General features: G+C 39.8%; 1 protein-coding gene across 9 annotated transcripts in view; it reads right to left on the bottom strand.

Moving 5' to 3' along the window:
• Nucleotides 1-25,277, bottom strand: part of TNS3 (tensin 3) — a 201,379-nt gene that overhangs the window by 157,616 nt on the left and 18,486 nt on the right. For 8 of the 9 annotated variants that reach the window (XR_003916164.1, XR_003916163.1, XM_029963195.1 and 5 more), the window contains exon 3: nt 12,133-12,244. Coding sequence is in view for 6 of the 9 variants with exons in the window: in XM_029963195.1 (XP_029819055.1) it covers nt 12,133-12,244 (112 nt within the window). In the remaining 3 variants the exon portion in view is untranslated. Of the gene's footprint in view, nt 1-11,479; nt 11,562-12,132; nt 12,245-25,277 lie in introns of all 9 variants that reach the window. The other variant, XM_029963198.1, reaches the window with a different exon arrangement.

Here is a 25,277-nt window from a genome sequence, read left to right as displayed (position 1 = left end):
TGAGCCACCTGTGTAAACAGTGGAAAGCAGTTAAGATGATATCACCACCTAACCGAGTACCAATAATGAGCCTGATTTCTGTAATATTCATGAACCTATTATAGAGTGTATATTAAGCTACTATCAATCTACAATAAACGAAGTTCCTGGATTCTCATATTGAGGTGTCTAGAGCTTTCCGTCGCGACGTTAGCTTAAACCTAGACTTCTGGGAGGCAAGGTGAAATACAAAAAATAGATTTCATTCCATGAAAAACTTCCATGATATTGCTACTGTTTCATGCAAAACCAAATCACAAATGTCACCAACAAAACATAAAATCTCTATTAAAGATGTCAATAACAGTAAATGCAAGCATTGAGTTTTTTCAGCTTCCACGTAACAAGTCAGTGTTTTCTGCTCTTGTGAAACACAACAGTACTTACTGTCTTTTTTGGAAAGAAATCACTCAAGTCAGACGTGAGCTTAGCCTGGATAGCAACATCAAGATTCAGCCTTGAAGAAGCACCTCATTCAAACTCATAAGCAACACAGAAATAGATCATACAAACTCCATACACAATTAAAGGGAAAACACAAACAAAACTATATTGCTATATTTATGAGATTCAAACAAAACAAAGACTAAAGCTTCAAGAGGTAATCAGTCAAATAACATCAGGCAAAGCTCTCTGACTGAAACAAACCATGTACTTTTTTTCAGGTGTTCAAATCTATTACGTTCTGAGCACAGAGATCTGATTCATTCACAAAGACTGCTTTACTCCTCCTCAGCATACAGAAACATCCTATTCATATCTAAATCCAGCACTTGTATGGATTAGATTAAGTCATTACCTTTTCTTCTTCAATATCCAATAAAGCTGATTATAATAAAACTGGATGGAAATAAGCACTCCAAAAGGAGATCACGGGGGGGGGGGAGAAGTATCTGCAGCATTTGAAAGGGAAGGAGATATTAAGAAAATAACATGAATTGGGTATGAGGAAGCATATGGGCACACTAAGAAAGAGTGAATGGAATAAGGGCAAGGCTGTAGCAGTCCAGTATCTGAGTACAGATGAGTATTGGAGAGAAGCACTGTTGTCTTTCCAGGTACATCCTTTTAGAATTCAATTCATATGGGTTTCTCTGCTATAGCTGCTACCATCAAGAACAGTGAGAGATCCCTTCAGCAACACTAGCAAATTCAACAGTTATCCACAGAGAGAAATCAATTTGCTTGATATTTCATTATTTAGAATTCATTGTGCTAAAGCTACGATGAATTCTACTACATCGCAGAACTGTCTTACCTGGATGATTGCAACACTTCAGTCCAATGCTGGTTTTATCTCAGCCCAGGCACTTACAGTACTTGCAAAGAGATAAACTATTTCAATCACTACCAGATTGCCAGAGAGATTGAATCATGGTTCAATGTGCCAGCTTTTTTTTTAATGAAAAGCCTTAAATATTAGAGATGCACTTTCTGGAAATTTCTAAGGCCAAAAAAGCAGTATTATATCATAATCGTGCAACACATGTCTTTTCAGTGCAACAAACATGCAGTGCAAAAGCATATGAATAACTGAACAACTGATGTGCTGTTAGTATGCTAAGGAAAATACATACAACTTACATTTAAAAGATCTCAACAAGCATCTTCTACTGAAAACTGGCATTCTTCAGGTAAAGTTCACAAGTGAAATAGCACTCAGCTCTCCTCAAGACTGTAGCCCAAGTATATTCAAATTCTAAAATGTACCCAAAACAGTCCAGAGGATTTAATCAATGTCACACTCTACAAGGTTACTTCAGTTCTTCAGCTGAACAGCTGAATTTCTGCATCCCACACATCAGCTCTTGCAAATACCATACTTTCCAAATTTGTGTTCAAGGATTTTGGCACCAGTTCCAAGAACAACTGTCCCAAGCTGGTTGGTAATAAAACAGAGACCAAGCCATATTTAGTCAATTTACTATACTTCAAAACAGCTCCTAAACAATAGATCCAAGAATCCATTTTCTTAAAAGGAGGAGAAAGGAGGGGGGGGTGAAGAAAACAAAAAAAGAAAAAAAAGACATTTCTTTGCATCAAAATGAAGATGTGTTAACTCCTTGTCCTGGTTAGAACAGCTGGGACCAGTTCACCGCTATATGGGTGTAACCCAAAACTGTGTATTCTATAGCCTTCCATGCCATTTCCCAGAAACTGTTATCAATAGACCATTTACAGCTGCTGCCCAGAGCATGCCTGACCCCTCAAGCTATAAGCTGGGTGTTAAGAGGCCTGCGAGATAGGAGGATGCTCCTGTCCTCACACCCATTGTGGAACTCCCTGCCCTGAGGGAGGTACTGGGCATTCCTGCCCGAATCTGAGGATATATAATCTTGGGGTCTTGGGACTTCGGTACCACTCATGGGATCCAGAGGAGGACTGTGACCACCACTCTTAACCAGACTGAGACCACCACTCTCGACCAGATTGCAAAAGCACTCTCACCAACAGGTTTTCCCTCTCCTTTTACTTTGGACTCAGGGGGCCCAACGAACACCACTCTGTTCATGCCCCAGAGTGCTGGGTTATACATTTGGGTTTGGTGGGTTAAAACCAATTGTTTGTCTTTATAATTGTATTTATTGTATTATTTTTATTAAATTGTTATTCTTATTTATAATCTCTGTTTTGAGTTGGATTCATTTCCCCTGTCGGTTTACCTTTAAACCAGTACACTCCTGTAAGTTACCAATATTGCTGCCAGGTTAAAGAGAGAAGGACAAACATGGTGTGGTGGTTTCACTCTAGGCCTTCCTGGAGACCAACTTGTAACCAGGAAGGAACTAGAAAAGTGATCACGGAAGTTTCCATGCTATTCCTTTACGTAACTTGAGGTATAAATAAAGCCAGCGGGAGGGATCTCGCTCTCTTCCTTTCCGGCGAGGTTCGAGAACGGCGGGTCCCTGTTTTGGTCTGGTTTATCTGGAGCCGAGGCCTACAGTGACTACCGTTATCTGCCACGCGTGAGGGGAGAGCCTTGGGCCGTGTCTAGCCATCCTGCCTGTTCGAAGGGAAGTGGTGAGATTTTTGCTAGTTTACCTTCAGTTGGCTGGTTGGCTTGTTCAGTCCTTGCCCCTTTTTGTCCTTCTCCCTTCCCCTTCCCTCCCCCCACCCCCCGGCGTGTGGTATTCTCCTTTTGTGTATCTGTCTCATATGTATATATATATATATATATATATTTGCTATAGCTTTGGGGGACTTGGCGGGAAGCCAGCTCGAAACTTGCACACATGGTGAGTCGTTGTTTTCAGACTTAAGTCCCAAAATTTTTGTGAAATCAAAGTTCTGATTTTTACATTCTTGCATGGAAGATGCTCTTTGAAAACCCATAGCAATGTATTTGTAAAGGAAGAAACTACTTCACTAACCACAGCACGATTTATGATTTAACAGGACAAAGAGTTTAACTTTTGCTCTGTGTGGTAAAGGCTATGCACCTTGACAGATTTTAGCATTTAATGGTCATATGGTATGGCAATATATTTCATATATTCCATACAAACATTCTGTCACACTGCACATGCAGTGAGTATTACACATGGCTGGTTTATAAGGACAACCTTGCACTTAACCACAGCTGTTATCGAGTGATTCTCCACAGTGGGTTTTTCTGTGTTTGTTTTTAAACAAACACAGGGTAGAAAGGGTAGAAAGGGTTCTAAGGGTAGAAACAAGCTAATTCAGGAATCCTCTTGGGGCAGAAACTTGCATACAAATAGAGAATCTAAGAGATGTAACCCAGTTGAATACCTTTCTAATCTCTAAGAAAAATCACTTGCCCCGAAAGCATAGACTCTACAGGCCTCGATATTAATTTTTAACTTCCTGATGACAAAACAAGTTGGGATACCGAGTCACAGGTTTAGATGTTTAAAAGACGCTTTCTTTCCCTCAGTACCTCCAATGCAGCTTCCCAAAACAGACAGATGCTATTACACCTATCTTTTGACAGTAATAGAAGAGTCCTTGAAGATCCACAACAAAATGTAATCTAAACCAAGCATATAAAAAGACCTGTGTAATTAAGACTTAGTTTTTATAGCTCCCAGTTCCAGTCTTCTCTCTTAATACCAGGTAAGATAGGTATCAGACCATTGCAGTAGTGATAAAGCCTAGCAATTTTAGTACATAGGCTAGTGCTACCACTACTGATCAGTATCTCAGGCCTGTCATTGGCTCTGAAGAAAAGGTGTTTTTGTTAAAACACCTTAATTTGGTTTCTGCAAATGCATAGTAAGGCCACCACAACAGGGTCTCCAGGCAGAGCTTGGTACAGAAAGCCATATATGACCAAAATCTCTTAAATGGCTGCTGGCTACCGTAGTCTGGTTGAAATGGTTTTGTGGATGAAATGTTGCAACATATGCAGCTTGCCGGCTATTTTTATTTCAACGAGTGTTTAATAATACTGTGATCAGATTGTTAGAAATAAACTTGCACCAACACACACTTTCCTGCTGACCTGTTCCTACCGGCTTTGCAACAATTCGACTTAAGAAAAAGGTCAAAAGGAAAGCAGTATGAAAACCAGACAGACGGAAATTATTTGCAGCATTAAATATAAATCGGTATGCAATTTTATGTGAAGCAGTTTTGTGTGACTCTTATCCCACCCCTTTGTGCAGGGGATGAGGGAAGAGTACCCTAGCTGGAAATACTGGGCTTTAGATGCAAAAGTAAACACTTCCATTTTTAAGAAGTTCTCAGAGTTACATGCCAAGGATTTCACAAGTCTAACAGACACACTCCAGCAACATCTGCTGGTGCACTTCCTATGCCTCAAAACATTTTTCTAGATTTTCTTTTGTTCTTTTTTTAGATTCAGCCAGCCATTGTCTCTTCATCTGAATATTGCTCCTAGTACTTCATGACAGTGACTGCAAATATAGTTTTTGAAGATGAAGGCTAACAAACAGTTATGGGAAATTTGTGCAAAGCTTCAACATTTTTTTACTTGGAGTGGCTATACAGTAAAGAGTGTTGTGAACGAGCCTTCCCACAGAAAAAATATTCTACTTGTTACTGACAACAGCAGTGGAAAATCTTTATTAAGAGAAAAATATTTTGGCACTAGTGCTGCAATAGCACCTCTCTTTCTTTACTCCCACTTTCTTCTTGTCTTGTAGAAAAATCTTGACCATCAAAGGGTAGAGTTTGAGGTGGTTTTTCTGTTTGGGTTTTTTTCTTCCCACCCCCCCACCCCGCCCCCCCGTGGAATGTATAGTCTAACTTTTATCATTTTAACTTCATCCTGAAAAGTCCTTGGTTGGAGGCTTTTTTTTGTTTGTTTTGTTTGTGTGTGGTGTTTAGTTTTGAATTTCTTACAGATGCTGTTACAAAGGCAGAATATTACCAACCTGTATGAATCATGCTCAGAGCAAGGATCAAAGAAAAATAGGATATGAGCTTAAAATGGGCAATCTCCAAAATAAGTAAGAAAACTGATATTGCTAGGAAACATTTTGTGGATAAGACCTAGTGGGCCTGAAGTTCTGATTCGCAGATGTTCTTAAGCTCCTATGGAAAATGTAAGTGACAAAGACCATTACCAGAAGAAAAAATAATATAGGCTATGCAAAGGAGACCATCAGTATGATCCTTAAGTACTTACACAGCTGTAGGCACGTTTTCTAAGGGTATTTTTTAAATCTCATTAATGACAATAGATGGGAATGCTGTTCAAAATCAGTTAACAACTACTTAACAGTTAACAACTCTTACCTATTTACAGGGTTCAGATCCAGAATGTGCCTAAACTGAGTTATGTTTGTAGCTTTCTTCATGTACTGGAGCAAACTCTCCAGTGTTACAACGGTTCTCCTCACTCATCTTTTCTTTATCTTCCTATACATTACTCCTGTCTGCCGTAGTAGTTGTTCCCCCAGCCCCACCCCTTGTTTTGAAGCCAATTAGAAGGGTGAACTTTAAGCCACATGCATCAAGATTTACACTGAGATTACTCTCACCCCATGGCATACCAAGTTCATCACATTCAAACTGTACACTCTAATGATGGTAGTATTTCATTTCAAATTTGCATGTTAGAGCAGGTAATTCTAACTTTAATTTACCCTTAGGAATTTTAGGTTCTCTTCAAGTGGGCTAAGCTTACAAAATTGCAGGAGTACCAGATCAAACAGCAGTCCCTGGCTTTCCTGTCAAAAATTGCGAGGTGGAAAGCATACAGGATCACATTTACTTTTTTTTTTTTTTATTTATTAGCTGAAATGAACAGAAACTGCAGCTTTTTAGAGAACTCTGAGATTTAAACCTTAACTTTAAAATAAATTTTATAACCATAGATCAAATTCTGGCATGATTAAGTTGGTCCTTCTGAGGTAAACAAATAGGCAACTCGTGTTTTCAATACAGACAATTTTCTGAAACATCATCTACCAGCTGTGAACATTAAACATTCCACTAGAGGTCTTTGCCTTGTGTATTTTTTATTTTTAAATTAGTAGAAACTTACCTTAGAGATTTCTGTCAAAACTCCTCCCCCCTCCCCCAGTTCCCACTGAGGCTGTCAATTTTACTATCTCTCTTAGCTCCAGAGAGAGCTGTGTTCAGCCAGGATGCTTATGTACCACTTGGGTACTCCTTACTAATTACAGTGGCTTCTTTTGTATCTCTTATGCTCCAGTAAGTCTTTATTCATCCTTCCCTTTCATGTCTTTGTTGCTGTTATGCACATAACTTCCATAATGCACATAGCTTCCATCTTTCACTATCTAAGCTCTGCACTGAAATATAAATGCATACCTTGTACAGCTCTGTTAATTAGAGTACGTTTTACTAATCTAGTGGAACTTGCTATTTACTGTGTGCACCTTTTGTCTAGAGAAGAGGAGCTGACCTCCCAGGCCACAGATGGGCTACATTTCTTTTTTCAGTCTCCTCCTTCCCAGAACAGGACACTCTGCACCACTCATGTCTGGGTCAACATCCACCCATTTCTGAAGGGGTACTAAAAAGATTTCTCTACTGTAACTACAATTCATGCAGTCTCCCTTGGATATCCTCCCAGATGACTTTCACAAACAAGGTGACAGTCAACTGAAATTTTATAGCAAGAGCATGGGTCCCTACCTAACTCAGCCTTGCTTGACCAACTCGTAATCTCTCTTCCTTGGAGTTCACTGCAGCTGTGAGCTATTAATCTGCTCTAGGGACAAAACAAACCATGCTCTTTGATCCTATAGCCTGCATGTCCTGATTTAAACTCGGAGGTAATCAGCAGTTAGAAAAATAGTATGGTTTTCTGGTTTGTATTCTGCTGTTCCTTGACAAGTCTGAACCACACATACAAGAGATTCATCATTGTAAATCTTTTAACTATTAACTGAAGCAATTATTTTAAAGCTGTCTTAAAATAGTCCCACAGAAGGCAATATGATTTGCTGGATCATTGCTCAAAAAAACATGTAAGCGTACATACAAACACCACGCAGAAAGAAAAGAGTGATATGACGAAAACCCCTTTTAATTTGATGACAATCTTTTCATCCTCTCAAAGATGTCCCACACTGCAAGATTAACGTGATTAGATGGGTATGCCTGTGGCCATCATTAATGATCTTATGGTTATTTAACCAATGTCTATTGCCATAATTAACTATAAGATGGTTTCATTCTGTTGAATTTACAGGGGGTTCATATGTATAATATGTATTATAAAATCAATAGATTGACAGATCTCATAATACACCCATGTAAGTGCCTAGTAATACAGGATCTTATTTCATAAGGATCACTCCATGGAAACCAGAGTAACACAAACGCCTCTTCCTCACTACATGCTTTGCCATTTAGAGCCAAGTGTAACGCCACTGGCCCAAGCATGATACAAATTCCTTTGGCATTCCTAGCTTTCTAATTTGTCTGCCTGTAAAAAGAGACATGCTTTGCACATTATTAAGATGCCCATATGTTATCACTGAACTTAGCACTTATTGAAAAACAGAGTATATAAAACCACCTGTAATATAATTATATAAGATTAAATATGCATATATTTACACACATGGTATGCCCAAACAATTTGTCGGCTCCAAGCGAATCTTAATGTAAAAATGTATTTTGACTTGCCAGAAACAACAAATATTTGATTAAATACAGAGGTCTCTTTGTATTGGGTAACTCCAGCTAACCCAAAATGAGACTTTAAGTGGATCACTACCCAACCACAAGCACAGTCACAAATGAGTAGGTGAATTTCAGAGGAAAATACCAAACCTCTTAGAGAAAAACAGCTCCAATTGTCTCTTCAAATCCTGACCTATGATCTTTAAGCATCTGGAAGCTCTTGATTATACACAGATATTGTAATTTGATGAGAAAATATAGTTTCTACTAGCACTTCATGCTCAATGAAACAGTTCAGGACTTATTTACTGTAAGCCAATTAACAATTGCATGAAATCATATGTTAACACAACTTACAACCCAGAAGTTATTATACAGATGTATAATAACTTATCATAGTAAAGAAGGTGAATTGTATTCTTTGTTACACTCAGCTTGCCCATAATAGCATGGTAAGCATTTCTCTGCTAGCAATATAGCTAACAGCACATGCCAACATAATTTAACACCTCTTGGGCTAACATTTATACGTGGTTCAAAGTATGAAAGTTTCATATATATACATACATATACATGATTTCAAAGGAAGAAAGCAAAGCTCTTATGTAGTCAAACCATCAAGGAAAAAAGGCTTTCAGGAAAACACAAAAAAATTAGAAACTAAAATTCTATAAGAACTCTTACTGGGATCATTCCAACATATATTTCCACAGCCAAGACAGTCATAGACGAGTTAGATTAACAAAAAGATACTCAGTTCATTCAAAGAACCATTAACTGCTTTAAGTTCAAAATTTAGTTTATGGAATACTTTGTATTGCATGTAAAGCCTCATTAGCAGCACCTAAACTAGGTCACTTAATAGTCAATTGGAGGTGAGAAGAATTTCATCAAAAGACATCTGTACAGTGCTTCAAGTTTTCATACTTATTTCACTCATCACATCAATGCTCTAAGAGCTACGAAATAATACTATATTATTTAAAACTACACACATTTCCCAGATCTGGTCTCTAGTTTTTTTAATTGCCAGAAAAGTACTTTCTAGAGATTCAAAGAACCTAAGAAGATCTCTATTCTACACTAACAATCATTTGATCACAACACAACCACAAAAAAAAGCAAGGGAAAATAAAGTAAAATAGAAAATTTTGAATATCTATTTTACATATATAAAATAAATAAAAAATAAAATCAAAATACTTCTGTAACATTGCAGGCCTTTCACTAACTATATAAATATGTGCCATTAGTATGTATTATCTGCTTGGCCTTGAATTAAACTGAACTGTACTTCAGGGAAGATCAAACCAGAGTTCAAATCCATTCAAGTTTGAGTAGGGCTGAAGAGATATGGGGAGTCATGTGGTCCACGGTTTACTGCAAAATGTGCAGGTATGGTAGAAATCAATCAACAGCTGTTTGTCCTTACTTCATAATGAGAATCTGCATCAAAGACATTGTCCAGCGACAAACATGCTTACCAGGCACAGAAACAGCCACGAGCTTCCCCTTCTTCAAATCTGTCTTTGCTTTATGCCACTGTTTTTGCTGAAAAACTGTAACTGAGTACGCTTTACTGAGGTGGACTGAAGTACACAAGGACAAAGGGACATCATCATTCAAGGGTACCCTTCATTCAATCGTTCATTGTTCACAGTAAGCTTTTAGAAACCGCATTTAGACCTTGCTACCAGAAAAGGACACATTTTGCAAGACAGGGCTAAAAAACACATCCCAAAAATGTCTGCCACATACTAACGAAAGCTTGTCTAACCAACACAACACCTAGTTATAGCTTTTTTTTTCCTTACAAGTCAATGATTCATTGCTAGATAAACAGCAAATACTACATACTGACCAATCTGGAGTTCTCCCCTCCCTCAATTCTCTCACATGTAAATTTCCTTTAACTGATAAGACACAGACTGAAAGGAAACTGCAGCCTGTACAAAGAGCTGTTATTTTCTGTTAAAAAACTGTTAAAAAGCAAGATTTTTCTCATTAATAGACAAACTTTATTTCTTCTTAACTAAAGGCTTTTTTTCTCCCCTCCCTGCCCCCCTTTCCTGAAATGTCGATTTGCACACTTTCATTCAGCAACATCAGGGGAAATTTACCAAAAGCACCAGTATTTGACTCCAAAACAGCTAGTTTATTTTTCTTCATATTAACAGACTTTCACGGTACTAGCGTACATTTCAACTACTGCAGTGCTGGCAAAGAAAGAGGTAACTTTCAGTTCCAGCTTTTCCAGAACTCTTCTTTATGAAGTCCATGCTGTAAGTTAAAATACAAATGGGTTCTTATTAAATTGAAACTACTTGGAATCATCACTTCACTGTGCAACTCCTGTTTGCTCCCATCTCGCAGATAAGCATCAAACAATCAACAACCAAAATGTAACAAGAGCAAAGAACATCGGGTCTGCCTGGTGCTTACATCAACAAAAGGGGCTATGTGATAGTATCAAGGGGCTCCTTCTGAAAATTGCATCCAGAAACCTAGAGAAAATTATCCCGGACTGACTTAGATATAGACACAGACGTACCACAGACATGAATGTATCTGAATGGGGAGTGTGTGTGAAGGACCAGGGTTGGAGGAAAGTGGTTGAGACACCATTCCCCAAGGCATTTAAAAGATACATAAATGTGGCAGTTAGGGACATGGTTTAGTGGTGTACTTGGAAGTGATGGGTTAGTGGTTGGACTCAATGATCTTAAAGTCTTCTCCACCCTAAATGATTCCATGATTCAAAGCACTGATTCTCTTCTGGTACAGTGCTTTTTACACTGAACCGGATCAAGAAGTTCTTAAGGCAGTTCCTTCACTAAGCAGGCTTCCTTCCATAAATACTATTTCTGCTAAACTGAAAACAAGTAAATCCTAAGAACCAACCTTCAGAAGGACAGACAGAAGAAATATGTTAAAGAAATGCATACATAACTACCACTCCTATGATGATAACTATAATGCTGAATACATAGCTGTTCATCTGTAAAGTCTGCACCATAGCGCAGGTAATGGCCACATTCCGTCCACATCCAAATCTTTCACCTCCCTCTCAAACCCTCGGAGGGACCCTAAGGTGTCTGAAGAATATGGGAGGGAAAAGGTGGGAGAAGGAGATCCAACCAGAACTGGAAGTTGGTGCAAACATCTCTCAGTGAAATATCCACTACATTTTACATGAAGAGACAATAGCATTTGCATTCTAGGAAGTAAACTATACATACAGCAAGTAAAGAAACTGTTTCATTAACATGGAATAACTGGAGTTGAATATTAACCAGGCAGAACTAGCACAGGGGATCAAAAGCCCTATCCCTGAACAACATGCAGAAAGTACCTGTTGAGCTTTCCCAACATTTAATTTCATCACAGGCATCCCATGGAGAAGTAGGCTCAATTCTACACAGCAAGGGAGAAGACTGAGAGAAAACAGTAGTAAGGATCAGGAAGCAATGCTAGGGGCAGAAAGTCTCTAGTCTGTATATCCAGATCTTTATTCTTTTTGCGAGTGATCAGACTGAAGGACTAAGGATTAGACAGAGCATAATACAACTGGAAAAATTAAATAAATACACAGTTGCTCTTGTGATTTTTTGCAAATTAATGTAGATAAAACATGCCTCAGGGAAAGAGGGTCACACACTTCCTCATTTGGAGACTGAATTCCAGAGGCATCTGTCACCCACCGTGTACACATCACTCACATGCTCCTCACAGAGCCTCCACAGGCACTGCCTTATTCTGGAATCTGTCTGAATAGCACAGTACTAAAAGCATGGATTATACAAGCCTAATTAGCTACTACAGCAACCTATTGCCTGACAAAAGCAGAGAACATTATCATACAAAAGGAAGGAAATAAACCAAGGTAATACATGCTTAGTCCAGGGGGAATTCCAGAAACATGGATTCCTAGAAATTTTAACATCAATATAGAACTAATTTCCTTTACACAACAAGAAAGCAAACACCACATCACACATTACTCACCTCTGCAAGAAATTCCTTGGCTGTCAATTACTTGTTTGCAGATTCCACAGATTCTGGATTTTTTAAAAGACTTGTTTTTGAAGGTATGAGACCTTGAAGTTGTTTCCTGAGGCTGGAAGCAAGAAGAATAACATCAGACCATCACTCAGCTTTTGAGTTATACTTTTAAGTGAAATATAAATAATTCTAAAATAAATATAACAGTAGTACATATATAGTATGTATATAAATATACATTTATAATAAATGTATAAATATAGCAGTAGTAATATTTAGTAGTACATCTAATATAATTTGTCATATTATATTTAGTAGTATATTTAGTGCTTGCACTCTATCGCTCATCCTTGCTCTTGTTCAACAACATGAGCTTTTTACTTTCAAGAGTAGGAAACAACAGAATGTGAGGAACCTCTTGCGTATCAGGACACAGACAATTCATTTTTATTGTCATTTCAGAACTCACTCTATGACTTACCTTTAAAGAGGAAATATGGAACAGAGTCTACGACATGACCCAACAGTCTTCCAACCTAAGGTCTTATCTACATAAAAACTAGCACTGGTTCAGGTTAAACTAGTTAAAAATACCCTAAGTAATGCTCTATCACAGTAGCAAATTTAACTCATCTGGTGCAGAAGGTAGATTGGGATGTCTTAATAATGTCTTGGTCAATAAATGGAAAGCATCCATATAAGCTGACTTTGGCACACATCACTAATTTTAAAATCTCTTCTTTCCTGCATAAGAAATATACACTAGCTTAAACTAACATTATTTCCACAGTGTCACAGCAGCTGAAATATCATGTTAAAATACAATGCAATAAAGAAATTTCTAACTGGGGATGGAACTCAAAAAGTCAGTATCATATATGCAATGGTTTCTATAAATTTGGAAACATTTAGGTAACATTTAGATAACAAAACAGAGGAGTCTACCAAAAGCCTATGACAGCCATTATCTCCTCTGGAAGGCATGTAACAACATTCATTTTCACTGACAGATTTTTTGAAAATATCAGTTACCTATTCAAAAACAAAAATACATTTCACCAGACCATGAAAATCTCCAAATGTCTCTTCATATTCTTCATTTTCATTTCACATTTGCACCTTACTTTTTTTACAGTCAGTACTGCAAACAGGCCTGCATTTAACACTAACACCTGTGCTGAGCTTTAGCAGCGCAAGTATCTAGAAGCAGAAAGCTGTCCCTCCACAGCCAAGCCAGACCACCGCAGCACCCAACTTCCATCCATACACCTGATGAGAGTTTCCCAGTGTATGGGCAACACACAAGGTAACGTGGCAATGAGGTATCATGGGATTTCTTTGTGGCTTTAAGCAACTCAACATGCAGCTCTAGGCAAAATGTCTCCAAACATAACTACAACACAGTGCCACAATAGGCACAAGAACAGCCATAAAAATGAATGTCACCTTCTAAGTACTACCTCCACATGGGCCTACCCAAAACGCCAAAGAAGCCCTGAGGAACACAAATGGCAGTAATTGACCACACTGAGCAGGCTAGTGGCTCAGAGGCCATCCCCAGTGGGGATGCACAGTCAGCCTGATCTTAAGAATAGCTTCAGGAAGTATCACTGGTCTTACCCACAGTGTAAAACCAAGATAATTCACATACTTCCATAAACACTATGGTAGAAATTACAGGGCCTGAAGGAATAAGCCTTAGTCTAGACTCTCAGGATCTTTCCACTAGTGAAGTGTATTAATCAGCAGAAATTAGTAAAAGAAATAATCTAATAGTCCACATCCTTGAAAGGCTCAAGCAGGGGATAAAACACTTGAGAAATAAAACTGAATTGTAATTACAGTGCTTCATTAGACACTTTAATCACTCGCTGTAGAAATCAAAATCACAAATTTCCCTGTATCTCCAACTGCTGGCATTTGCAATATGTTACTTCAGATTAAATTGAAAGATGTTGTAAGACATATGATTTATATTAAAAAAAAAGAACAGCCGAACTCCAGAATTACATATGCACATACTTGATGGCAAACAGATCAACTTTATTAGTTTTGAAAAATCTCTGTCATGATTGAGGGGTTTGCTTTGAAAATACAGAAGTTTTTGAAGAGACAGAGGTCTAGGAAGGAAGGAAAAGTATCATTACATCCAGGTAACTTCACTAATCCAACACAAGGAGGTTCTGTGCCATACACGGTTCAGCCATTGTGCCCAAAGAGCTGAGAGTCCCTCATGTCCACAGCCTCTTCTATGTAAAAAAAAAAAAAAAAAATCAGCAATGCCATCATCTCCACTAGTTGCTGCAGTTTCTATGCTTTGTAGATTTACGAAAAACAATTCTCATTTTATTTTATCCTCTCTTCTTCCCTACAGAGTCTAACTTCTTGGACATATCTGCAACTCCTTGAAAATGAGTTTTGCAGAGCTTGCACTTTTGAAGAAATTAATGGATAAACTTCACTAAACGTTTATTCTGTAGTTAGGCCTGCTTCTCCTTATTTCCTACCTCTCAAACACTTCTTTGTGAACTCTGATGCTTAAACTGTTCCAAAGAAAGACAACTGTCATGAGAACTCACTGTTTAGAATACTGGACTTTTGTGTAAGTAGGTCTTAATATCAGTTGATCAACTCATCAATCTGTCCATTTAATTTGTAATGTAAACATCAAATGTAATTTTCCTCCATGGTATTTAGGAAATATTCTGCAATTGAGCCTCTGCATCTGCATTAAAATACATGCATTTTTTGTTCCCTTTTGTTCATTTTAGGTACATTCCACTATGTGGAACGTATGGGGGCAGGGGGAGAAAATAAAAGCAACCACAGCAGGCAGCAAGCAATGCTACTTTAGTGAGGCTCAAGACTGGAATCTAAAGTGCATATAACTGTTGGGAGCAAAAACTGGAAGAAAACAGTGCAGAATCACAGGCTACAGACTCAGTTTTTGCCCAAGAAAAAGGCTATAATTATTTCTGGTCTCAACTGATAGTGTTATGAAAATTACGCTGGAAACATTTTGCCATGCTATGCTCTCTGTGGTACACAGAAATCTAATGAAGCTGAAGTTTCTCCTGGACTTGCATCAATATAACACTGCAGAGTGCCTGGAGACTTACAAGGGCATCCCTGGCTATGATGAATTTCAAATACTACTTACCGTTGATCATTTTCATTAGGTGGCAACAGGCAAACAGATGCAAAATTCACAGCAACTCTGTCAAAGACTTTTGAGACACATAACACTTGGAGAAGGGAAAAGCAGTTTACACAAAAAGCATTCTCCAGATTTAAATTAAGTCAATACAGATTAAAGCAGACAAGATGCACAACTTTGGTTTTGGCAATACTGATACAGCAATTCCTCCGTGACAGAGATTTAACACTGATTCATTACACCTATGGAACAGGCATTCACAATGTGGTTCCCAAATACCAGATCACATCATAGCACTTAATTATCTAATGAATAACAGACCCAAGCAATATTTGTTTATTTTAACTCCGCTCTTCTGACTTGCAAACTGCGATAACAGTTCATTCTTTAAAGAGGTAGTCAGAGGGCTTAGATCTTTTACCAAATAATCAAGGAAATACTTTAAAATCGAACCTTTCCAATTGATCTTCAAGAAAAGTATGTAACTATATTCACACACATATATGCTCCATTAAAAACAAACCGAACCAAGAAAAAGGCACTTAGATGATTATTTATTACTTCTACAGAACTGGTTTCCTACAAAGTCATCCAGCCAGTGACTAAGTAATCTTTTTGAGAAAATACAAAACTGCACAAAAATTATTAGACTTTAAAAAGTAAATCATTAATTCCAGGTGTTATTCTAAGTTAAGGGGAAAAAAAAGCCAAAACCTGTTTATACATTATTCCTCCATCTCCAAAACTTCTAACAATCCATATCATATTCCAGCTAAAAGAAAATTATAAACATACGTACAAAGCCCTATGTCAAGACTCTACTCCTGCTAAATTTTACACAGCCTCTTACTACAGCAGCAGAATCACATAAAGCAAAAATATCTTTTGTTCATTTCCCATTTGTGGTCATACAAATATGATCCCTTTTCCCTATCTTCTCTCTAACTTACCAACCAATACTGCAATTTCCTAGGATTCTCTTTGTATATTCCTCTACTCTCCAAGGTAGCTTTAAATCCACTGGATGATATAATGCTTATGACTATTATTTTAAATACATGAAGGGAGGGGCCAGCAGTGTAATTAGTAGAATAGGTATTTCACCACCTCTTATAGGCTAGGGAAATGCCTACAGGTGATGTACAAAAGAAAAATCAAATAAGGGCAGGCTCCCAGCGGCCACCACACCGGAGGAGGGGAGTAGAGGGGAGGATCTTCGGAGTGCACAGAGGTTTGCCAGTCCAATTTGGGGGAGGCTGAGGGGAGGGGAAGGAGCGGAGGGAAGGGGGAGAAGGGGGAGGAGGAAGGGGGAGGGTCTAGCAGGCTGCCCCGGACGAGGGGAGAAGAGAGGAGGATCTTTGGAGCGCACAGAGGTTTGCCAGTCCAATTTGGGGATGGGGGAGGGGGTCTGACGGGCCGTGAGGTCTCAGTGGGGAGGAAGCCTCTGTATCCCTATGAGGTTGTGAGCTATGCTGGTGACGGTACATGCCATCGGCAGGGTCTCCCATGCCAGACAGGTCAAAACCAAAGGGTTCACATATATAATATGCACATGGGCAGGATGGGCTCACTAGCCCTCTGGCAACCATCCTAGGAGAAGGACAACTCTAATTCCCAAACCCAGGTAGATGGTGCTTGCTTAGCCCTGTAAAGCCATCCATCTAAAAGAAGGTCACTCTAATTAAACCTACGCCCTGAGGACCTCGCTCGGCCCCAGCAGATGAACCTTGGGATTAAAGGGTGGGTTCAGTTCCGCGCATACTGCATCTCACCTAAAAAATCCATTGTGCAGGCTTGAAGGCTTTACACATTCACAAAACCCTGTAGCAAAAGGCGAGGGTCAAAACGGCAGGTGAAAAGTGCACTGGAAGCCGCAGACCCAACTCTGCATGCAGGTGGTTCAGGATATTGGTCATTTGAGACTGACCAGAGATGACAGTCTCTTGGGGCAGCACCCTGAACAACCAAGCAGCCTTTTCAAGGACAGCACTGCTTGTTCCACTCAGAGAGGGGACTAGAAAAGGTGGCCTAAACAAAGCTCATCTCCACTTTCACCCGGTTGGTTAACTGCAGGCCAACGGGCATCTTCTTCCAATACGGTCGCACAAAGATCAAAAGACAAAGGCACGCACCTGCCTCCAAAGGTGTACCTAAATTAACTCTAGCATGTTGGAACATCAGAACCACGCTCGATTCTACAGATAGTGGTCGTCCTGAGCGTCGTTCTGCCCTAATTGCCCATGAACTGGCTCGTCTTAACATCCATCGACATTGCTGCTCTCAGTGAAGTTCACCTTCATGAGGAAGGCAGCCTCAGAGAACATGGCGCCAGTTACACACTCTTTTGGTCAGGTAAACCTAGAACCGAAAGGCATCTCTCGGGAGAAAGCTTCATGATCAAAAACTCCATTGTTCCTAACCTCGAAAATCTGCTGACAGGTCACTCTGACTGCATTATCTCCCTACGCCTTCCACTACACAACAAGCAACATGTTGTCCTCTTCAGTATATATACCCCAATTCTCCAAGCTGACCCTGCTGAAAAAGATAAATTTTACACTGACCTGCGCTGCCTTACCCAAAAGGTGCCTGCAAATGATAAGATCATTATCCTTGGTGATTTCAGCGCCAGAGTAGGTAAGAACTCTGAAGCCTGGAAAGGAGTATTAGGCAAGCATGGTGTTGGAAACTGCAACGATAATGGTCGCCTTCTGCTAGAATTCTGTGCGGAGCAACAACTCACCATCACTAATACTAGCTTTCAACAGAAAAATAGTCTGAAGACAACCTGGACGAATCCCAGATCTAAGCATTGGTATCTCATTGATTATGTCTTGGTGCAACGGAGGGATGTCCGCGATGTTTATCACACCCGTGTGATGCCCAGTGCAGAATGCCAAACAGACCATCGGCTTGTGCGCTGCAAACTCAACTTCAATATTAAGTTCAAACCAAAAAGGGGCAGTATCCCAAGGAGGAGACTCCAAGTTAACAATCTCCAATCAGCCACAGTGAGAGACAGATTCCAGGCAAACCTTCAAACTAGGCTCGAAAACCATTCCATAGATTCTACAGATTCCTCTCCTGAAACACTTTGGCACCATATTAAAAATAGCATCCTGCAGTCCTCTGAAGAAACCTTAGGGTTCTCCTTCAAGAAGAACAAGGACTGGTTTGATGAAAACAATCAAGAGATCCAGGATTTGTTGAGGAAGAAGAGAACTGCTCACAAAGCACATCTTGCTCAGCCTTCCTGTCACATAAGAAAAAACAGCCTTTCGTCTTCCATGCAGCAAGCTCCAACAGAAACTCCGTGACATCCAGAACAAGTGGTGGAGCAATCTAGCTGAGAAAACTCAATTATGCGCAGATACAGGTGATCACAGAGGATTCTATGAGGCCTTGAAAATAGCATATGGGCCTACATACCAGGTCCAAAGCCCCCTACTCAGCACAGATGGTCAAACACTTCTGACAGATAAAACCTCCATTCTGAATTGTTGGTCTGAACACTTTCAGACTCTCTTCAGTACTAGCCGTGTAGTTCAAGACTCAACAATTCAGTCCATCACACAACAGCCAGTGAAGAATGATTTGGATATTGCCCCACTTTGGGAGAAACCCTTAAGGCCATACAGCAGGTGAAAACTGGCAAGGCAGCTGGGGTTGATGGAATTCCACCTGAAATCTGGAAACATGGGGGTCTTGCACTCCATGCTAAATTTCATGAGTTTGTGGTGCGCTGTTGGGAACTAGGCGAACTCCCATCAGATCTTCGTGATGCAGTCATCATCACTTTGTACAGGAAAAAAGGAGATAAATCAGGCTGTTCAAATTACCATGGTATTACTCTGCTCTCCATTGTTGGTAAAATCCTGGCAAGAATACTTTTGAACAGACTAATACCTGCTATAGCAGAAGGAATTCTACCTGAAAGCCAATGTGGTTTCAGAGCCAACAGGAGTACCACAGACATGGTGTTTGTTCTCAGACAACTGCAAGAGAAGTGTAGGGAACAGAACAAAGGTCTCTATGTAACCTTTGCCAACCTCACCAAGGCTTTCGATACTGTGAGTAGGAAAGGTCTGTGCAGATTTTGGAATGTTTAGGTTGTCCCCCCAAGTTCCTTAAAATGATCATCTCACTTCATGAGGATCAGCACGGCCAGGTCAGATATGGTGATGCACTTTCTGAGCCCTTTCTAATTACCAATGGTGTGAAACAAGGCTGCGTTCTTGCACCAACTCTATTCACAATCTTTCTCAGCATGATGCTCCAAAGGGCCACGGTAGACCTCGATGATCAGGACGGTATCTACATTTGATACCGTACTGATGGAAGTCTATTCAACCTAAGGCGACTGAAGGCCCACACTAAGACCTTAAATCATCTTGTCCGGGAGCTGCTTTATGCTGATGATGCCACCCTTGTCACCCACACAGAAGCAGCTCTGCAGCACTTCACATCCTGCTTTGCAGACGCTGCTGAGCTCTTTAGTCTGGAAGCCACCTTAAAGAAGAGAGAAGTTCCCTATCAATCTGTACCTCAGGAAGTCTTCCATCATCCCCATATCACTATTGGCCAATCAGAGCTCAAATCAGTCCAGCAGTTTAATTACCTACGTAGCCTCATCTCCTCAGACGGTAAGATTGACGGAGAGATAGACAACAGGTTAGCAAAGGCATACAGTGCTTTGGGAAAACTCCATTGTCCTAGTTAGAACAGCTGGGATCAGTTCATCACTATATGGGTGCAACCCAAAACTGTGTATTCTATAGCCTTCCATGCCATTTCCCAGAAACTGTTGTTAGTAGACTATTTGCACCCTCTGCCCAGAGCAGCCTGACTCATCAGGCTATAAGCTAGGTGTTAAGAGGCCTGCAAGATAGGAGGGTGTTTTTGTCCTCACGCCCATTGAGGAACCTCCTGCCCTGAGGGAGGTACTGGGCATTCCTGCCTGAACTGGAGGATATATAATCTTGGAGTCTTGGGACTTTTTTAACACTCGTGGGATCCACAGGAAGACTGCAGCTCACCGCTCTCAACCAGACTGAGACCACCACCCTCGACCGGACTGCAATCACCACTTTTGACCAGACTGCAACAGCACTCTCACCAACAGGTTTTCCCCCTCTCCCTTTACTTTGGACTCAGGGGGCCCAACAAACACCACTCTGTTCATGCCCCAGGGTGCTGGGTTATACATTTGGGTTTTGTGGGTTAAAACCAATTGTTTGTCTGTATAATCGTACTTATTGTATTATTTTATTAAATTGTTATTCTGACTTATAATCTCTCTTTTGGGTTGAGTTCATTTTCCCCTGCTGGTTTACCTTTAAACCAGCACATCCATAAAAGAGTATGGCATAATAAACACTTAAAGAAAAATACCAAGATCAATATTTACGAAGCCATTGTGCTGTCTACTCTTTTGTATGGTTCCGAATCATGGGTCATCTACCGCCACCACCTGCGTCTCCTAGAACACTTCCATCAATGCTGCCTCTGTACAATCCGAAACATCCACTGGTCAGATTATGTCACTAACGTGTCTGTTCTAGAACAAGCAGCAATCACAAGTATTGAGGCCATGTTGCTGAGAACACAGCTGCATTGGGCAGGACACGTCTCAAGGATGAAGGACCACCACCTCCGTAAGATCTTGCTCTATGGTGAACTTGCCACTGGCTGCAAGAGAAAAGATACAAGGACTCCCTGAAACAACATCTCAGCCTCGGCCATATTGATCACCATAACTGGTCTACTCTGGCCTCCAATCGGGAGGCCTGGAGACACACTATGTGTAACGCTGCTGATGCTTTTGAGAAAGCATGCAGGATCACTCTCGAGGAGAAAAGACAGCGCAGAAAGAACCGTGTCTTGCAGAATATACCACCTAAGGAGTCTTTCTGCTGCGCCTTTTGCAATCAGACATGTCTGTCTCGTATTGGCCTTATTAGCCACCAGCGTGCTTATAACAAATGTGGATACAGCCTTTCCCAAATCTTCATTCGCGAAACCTAGCCATGAAGATGAAGAAAAGAAGTCTTCATGAAAAGGCTGAGGCCCAGTTAAAAAAACGGAAACCTTTGCAAAACTAAGCCATATATCTATTTCTGTATGATTGCTCCAAAAATAAATTACAGGAAAAATAAGGAAAAAAAAGTACACCCAACTGAGAGGAATGCAGCCTCTCAAACCTTTCTGTTAAGTTTACTCATTGTTACTTCTGTTACTTCTCTACTTCTTCTCCCTAGTCTTACTTGAAGTGCACAGCAAAAGTCCCATGATTTCTGAACAGCTACCTAAAGATCCCATAGAAAAATCAAAGAATAAAATCCCATCAGTTTACCCACAGTTTCTCGCAACCAGTGAACACTGATGAGATAGGACTGCCCAGAATACAACAGTTGGTATTATGCTGATGACACAAAATAGTTTAGAGGGTTTTTTCTCCTCTCCACATAGCAAACAGCATTTTTCAACTTTCCTACTCCTGAACCAGTATTCCACCTTTGCTGCAGGATTCATTTCTAGAAAAGAGTGCCTACCATGCATACAGATCCCTCTAAAAATGGCTTTGAGAACAACAGGCCTGACCACAACTTTTTGGTAACTTTAAAAAGTGATTATCTCAAAAGTCTCACACCAAGATAATATGAATATACAATGAAGAACTTTACAGAAATAGCAAAGACCATAGATTATGAGATTGTTTGCAGCTCTCGTGTATGAGCATTTCTTGGAAAACATACTATTATTTCAAAATTTGCACTGTACTTTAGCAAAATGACATTAACTGAACATATCACACACATTTAAGTACATCCACAACTACGATCAGCGAATACATAAATTTTGCAGAGCCCATGCTACATGAATATGGGATAGTGGCAAAAGAACTAAAAACACCAAAGGATTTTTACACAGATTGAAATAAGGCATTTCTGGCTGCTTCATTCAAAAAGATTATTTCTACAGTGTCAGACGTAGCACATACATATATTTATATCTATATTTATGCACACAAACTAAAATGTACAAATAGCTAGTTATACTACTAACACTTACTACTACCACATAACTTCAGAGGAATTGCAAAGTAAATAGTGTATTTGTCAAACACTCCATTTCCTCCTCATTCATTCAAGGCATTTCACAGAAAGACAGACTAGCAGACCAAGCTAGAGAAGAGATATATGATTCAAGTGAGAGCACATGCAGATGTTGGTGATGAAAAAAATGTCTCACCAAACCAGCTGATTAAAGTTCATGTCAAGAAGAAAAAAATCCATGCAATTTGGTAGTACATAATTATACAAGCATAAGGGGCCAAAAGAGTAACATTAAACGATTATTTAAAATATTTGGTACTATAATTTTAAACAGCAGAAGTCTAAAGAGATCAGGGTCTTCGTTACTTTAATAAGAAACTCTGCCTAGGTACCAAGGTTTCAAAGCTATACACTTTTCCAAAATAAAAAACTGAAAAGGAAGTTTCTGTCCAATGACCTTACAGGACTTATACAGATGTAAAGAAGGAGGTCAATGTGCAAAGCACCTCCATTCAAGGTTTATTCAGCATATCAACAGCGAGTTGTAAAAAACATGGCTCAAAACATAAGTCTGCTTTACTAGGTCAGCACAATATCCATCTCATTCACCCAAGCACTTCATTGTTGTTTCAGAGACACTCTCCAAGCAGAACAAACCACCCCTTCTGTGTCCCACTCCTGCTCAACCAGGCCTGCTGGAAGGTCCATCACTGACTCACCCTTCCAGTATCCCTGTTTTCCACTAGTTTTGTCAAACTCTGCTTTAAACATGCTGGTCCTTTCTGTGCCACAACCTTCTACAGCAGCAAGTTCTAAAAAGTCACACTCCCCTTTGTTTAAAATACCTTCAATTGTTCATTTCAGAGTAAATTCCCACCACTTCTGACACTAGTTTCTGCACTGTGCGACTGCATGACTAGCTCTGCCTACGTTAATAAAGAAGCAGCAGAACCTAGTCTGCCACAGGGTTCTGGAATGGGGGTCTGCAGCCTCAGTCATGAGACTGTCTGGAGGGAGCCATGACTGAACATAACAGCAACTTCACTGCTCTCTGACAAGAGAGACCTATGTCTCATGCACTATTCTTTAATGCTACAGGCATTTACACTTGTTCTATGTAGACAATTCACCCTGGAGGAGGTCCTTTATCAATTGCATGTGCTCTTCTCAAGGTTTTAAATTCTTGAGACAAAGCACTATCAGCTTTCTTTGAAAAATGGTTTCTACAGGATGCAGAGGTAATATGAGAGTAAAGTGTTCAAAAAAGACTGACAGTTACATAAATTTCTCTTTCCTTTTTAAAGTTTGAAGCCAGCCACATCCAACTTCAAACAATATCCAGAAACTTCATCATATATGCAATTTTCCCAGAAAGTTTGAAGTCCTTCCCCTTATTATCTTGCTGAGATTTCAGTCCAGAAAACAACAGATCCAGATCTGCATAGAGGTGGGTGACACCTGCTGAAGAAAAACAGCACCCATGGGGGTCTGAATGCATGCCCATTAGCAGCCCAACACTCTTTCCAGCAGAATGCAGGCAGCACACCTGCTCCAGAAAGGTAAGGCTGCCTTTCTCCAGCCAAATCCTCACTGCTCTCCTTCATCCCAGTATCCCTAGGAATCAGTCACCTGTTGAGAGCAGTGGTTCATTCGCCCTCCTCCCAACAGGAACAAACAGGGGAGCCTGTAGTCACTCCTCACTCATAAAATAGCAGCAGATCTCACATTTTCCATTTCATCACTTCTTTGGATTTTTGTTTCAGCACCTTCATTTCTCCACTGCACATGCATCTGTATTTGTGGAAAAGTAACAGAAGACAGATGGACAGTCTATTAAGACAATCATTACTCCAGACACTGGTAAACTTGTCTTTTTCATCCTCATCTCTTTGGCAAACCAACACTTTGTTCTGTGTGGGAAAATACCATACAAAGGAAATGTCTGAAAGCAGCAAAGGACTGTGTGCATCATGAAAGCTCAGTGTTTGTCAATGGCTATTTTTCTTCTTTGTTAAATGACCTGGCCTTGACTTCTCTGCAGCTACAACACTGCTTTTATTATACAAAGATTGGAACTCCCACAAATTCAGAGCTAGACAGCTGAAGACTAGAATTCACATACTGAAATAAGAGGGGGAAAAGGCTATCTCTGAACATACTTGGTTTACTCTGTTCACAGAAAACATTAAAGGGCATAATAAAATTTAAAAAGTTAAAATTCACAGACATCACATCTAGCCTTGAACAGCTGTCAGCTAAAGCTTATTTTTTTCCCAAAAATCATCTTCTTCCTAGAATCTCTAATCAAATCTCTTCCCACTGAAGATGAATCTTGCAGGTACACAAACACACTGAGGAAAGTATAGACTTCTATGCATGTTTCCTCCCTCTGTCTCAATAGTCCCTAATGAACCTGTTTACAAAACCAACAAATGCCCAAAGAACTGCAGCAAGGTACAACTTAACCCTCCTGTGACATGATGCAGCTAGTTATAAGCCCAAACACCAAAGATCTACCAAGAGTTTTATCTTGTAGCAATTTCTGATGTGGTAAGAAACCAGATATCAAAACCAAACAAAATAATAATTAAAAAAAAAAAAAAGAAAATCAACCAAGGAAACAAAGGAAACAACCAGGAAATTTACCAAAATCTATAAAGAAAGAGGAGAAAGGGAAGTAGAAGCATAACAGGTCAGACGAGCACTAGAAAAAGGACAGACAGCAGCAGCTGTGTGCCAGAACACCGGCCAGAAAAAAATAGCTGAGAGGGATGAAGATGCATGTCACTATGTCAGTGACTAAGAAATAGAGGAAATATTACTAATGCAGTGAATAATGTTACCCATTTCATATAGGTTCACAGCTTGAGTTTTCTCCCTTACCCTTACAATCCTGCTTGAGGCAGATGTGCTACACTAATACATACTCAATTTAG

The sequence above is a fragment of the Manacus vitellinus genome, unplaced genomic scaffold, assembly GCF_001715985.3.
Source record: "Manacus vitellinus isolate BGI_N305 unplaced genomic scaffold, ASM171598v3 scaffold_55_pilon, whole genome shotgun sequence".
NCBI lineage: Eukaryota > Metazoa > Chordata > Aves > Passeriformes > Pipridae > Manacus > Manacus vitellinus.
This window is presented reverse-complemented; position numbering and strand designations above follow the sequence as displayed.